At 45.7% G+C, this 2,759-nt stretch overlaps 1 protein-coding gene across 1 annotated transcript in view; it reads right to left on the minus strand.

Moving 5' to 3' along the window:
- Positions 1-1,361: 1,361 nt before the first annotated feature.
- Positions 1,362-2,759, minus strand: part of VOLCADRAFT_101001 (uncharacterized protein) — a gene marked incomplete at both ends in the record, with an annotated part of 7,642 nt that continues 6,244 nt past the window's right edge. The window contains 3 exons of the mRNA XM_002959472.1: positions 1,362-1,451; positions 2,000-2,071; positions 2,154-2,290. Of these exons, the coding sequence (XP_002959518.1) occupies positions 1,362-1,451; positions 2,000-2,071; positions 2,154-2,290 (299 nt within the window). The remainder of the gene's footprint in view (positions 1,452-1,999; positions 2,072-2,153; positions 2,291-2,759) is intronic.

Below are 2,759 nucleotides of genomic sequence, written 5' to 3' on the forward strand. Positions count from 1 at the left end.
GGCTGCAGCAGGTATGTGNCCATGTCAGGCTGCACGCCAGGTTTTTGTACAGGGGCCAGGGCTGATAGCTGAGTTGCTGAACAGGTGTTGAGTTGTTTGTCGTACACGCACATATGTTCGTGTACGGCACTTGGCGCAGCTCATAGTATACGCACACGTTTTAGAATAGATACAGAACCTTTGGATGCTGTGACAACAATTTAAGTTGAGGTGTCGTTTATTACAGCATAGGTTTAGGGAAACATTATAGTATAATAGTATCGCAGTCTTAGGTTCGATTCCAATACAATACGCGAAATGGATTTCAATGTAAGAATAACCTACATGTGGATACCCTAATAAAGGGCGCCTACCAATAGAGGTGCATGTGAGAATGCAGAGGTCGAAACGTGTGTTTGAATTTTCATCATGACCCTTAAGAATCCCACATTTTTTAAGGCTTAAGAATGTAAGCAGCAAAAAGAATTTCCTGAGAATATGACTTAAGAATGAGTGCCATACTTAGCGAACCTATGGTAAGAACGGTTAAAACCGGCCAAAGAGCAGCTAAGTATGCTTTAGGCAAAGAATGAATAAGTTGGCCTAAGAATGTATAAGAACACCCCAAAGAACGAAAAGAATACATAAGACTGCTGGCCCTAAAGAATGCTAAAGAATGGTAAAGAGTGGTTTTATTTCTTAAGAATGAGACTTAAGAACGAGTGCCATACTTAGCAACCCTATGATAAGAATGGTTAAAACCGGCCAAAGAGCAGCTAAGTATGCTTTAACACTAAGTTGGTCTAAGAACGAATAAGAACACCCCAAAGAATGGAAGAGAATACCTAAGACTGCTGGGCCCCAAAGAATGCTAAAGAATTTCAAAGAATGGTTTTAAGATAAACGGATGCCTTACGAACGTTCTTAGAACGTTCTTAGAACGGTGTAAGAACGTTCTAATGGTTATTCAATTTTATCAATTTGGCTGGGCTAAGAACGAGTTAAGAACGTTCTTAACCCCCCTCCGTGTTTGTAGGGAGTTCCACCACCACCACCGCCTTCAACACCACCTTCACCAACATTCACAGGTTAGCATGGCCTTGGTGCCCGAAGCCCGGGCTTTAAGGAATGGAATATTTACGGAGCACTCATCCTATCTGAGAGGACATGCTGTGTATGTTGTAATATTGTCGTGCAACTGCATGCGGCAGGCTGCCGTGCAAGTGTAGATTTGTTTTAATGTTAACCACATCGTGTCCTAGCGTAAGAGCTAGGGTCGGGTCCTGTGTAACATCCAAGGGCATGAATAAGGCATTATGGGAATTTAAACTCAACCGGGTTTGTACGAACGGGGCCCAGTCGATGAGCAAGTGGTTGTTTGACTAACCAACTAACCTCACTTCCTCCGTCTGTACACCTTTCCTTTTCTTTCCAAACACATTGGCTGCTTGCTTGGAAAGGTTGCACACCTCCTGCCGGTTGGTGCGTGAGCGTGGAAATGGAGGACGTGTTTCGGGTCCTCGATTGCGATGGCGATGGACGGCTGGACCTGACCTGTGTCAACAAGCTGGGCAACCGCTGGGCGCTGCTCACGACTAGGAATTGTGATGGAGACTTTGGGGGCAGTGCGCCGGCAGATGTTTGCCCCAGAGTCTTTGCAGTTCCACCACCACCACCGCCTTCAACACCACCTTCACCAACATTCACAGGTTAGCATGGCCTTGGTGCCCGAAGCCCGGGCTTTAAGGAATGGAATATTTACGGAGCACTCTTCTGTCTGAGAGGACATGCTGTGTATGTTGTAATATTGTCGTGCAACTGCATGCGGCAGGCTGCCGTGCAAGTGTAGATTTGTTTTAATGTTAACCACATCGTGTCCTAGCGTAAGAGCTAGGGTCGGGTCCTGTGTAACATCCAAGGGCATGAATAAGGGATTATGGGGATTTAAACTCAACCGGGTTTGTACGAACGGGGCCCAGTCGATGAGCAAGTGGTTGTTTGACTAACCAACTAACCTCACTTCCTCCGTCTGTACACCTTTCCTTTTCTTTCCAAACACATTGGCTGCTTGCTTGGAAAGGTTGCACACCTCCTGCCGGTTGGTGCGTGAGCGTGGAAATGGAGGACGTGTTTCGGGTCCTCGATTGCGATGGCGATGGACGGCTGGACCTGACCTGTGTCAACAAGCTGGGCAACCGCTGGGCGCTGCTCACGACTAGGAATTGTGATGGAGACTTTGGGGGCAGTGCGCCGGCAGATGTTTGCCCCAGAGTCTTTGCAGTTCCACCACCACCACCGCCTTCAACACCACCTTCACCAACATAGGGGGGTTAAGAAACTTAGGAGAATGCTTAAGAACGATAAGAACGACGGAAGAACATGGAGGAGGCGGGTGTGCATTCTTAAACATTCTTACACTGGTATTAAGCGGTTTTATGTAAGTATGTCATATAAGTATGCATTAAGAATGCATCAACCATGAAAACATTCTGTAATGAATGCCTGATGGAGCCCTTATAGTTCCCGGATAGGTAATATATCACAGTGATTGTGAAACAGTGAACATACCATGAAATTTCATGAAAACTATCAACATGTGTCTGGGTCTAGACCTTAGATCTAATAATGCGAGATCTAACAGGTTTAGACCTGTTAGATGGATTAGCGAGTTCGAACTCGCATTATTAGATCTAAGGTCTAGACCCAGACACATATGCATGTTGATAGTTTTCATGAATTCATAGATATCTATGGCTACATCGATGGCTACATCGATGTAG

The sequence above is a fragment of the Volvox carteri genome (genome assembly GCF_000143455.1).
Source record: "Volvox carteri f. nagariensis unplaced genomic scaffold VOLCAscaffold_277, whole genome shotgun sequence".
Lineage (NCBI taxonomy): Eukaryota > Viridiplantae > Chlorophyta > Chlorophyceae > Chlamydomonadales > Volvocaceae > Volvox > Volvox carteri.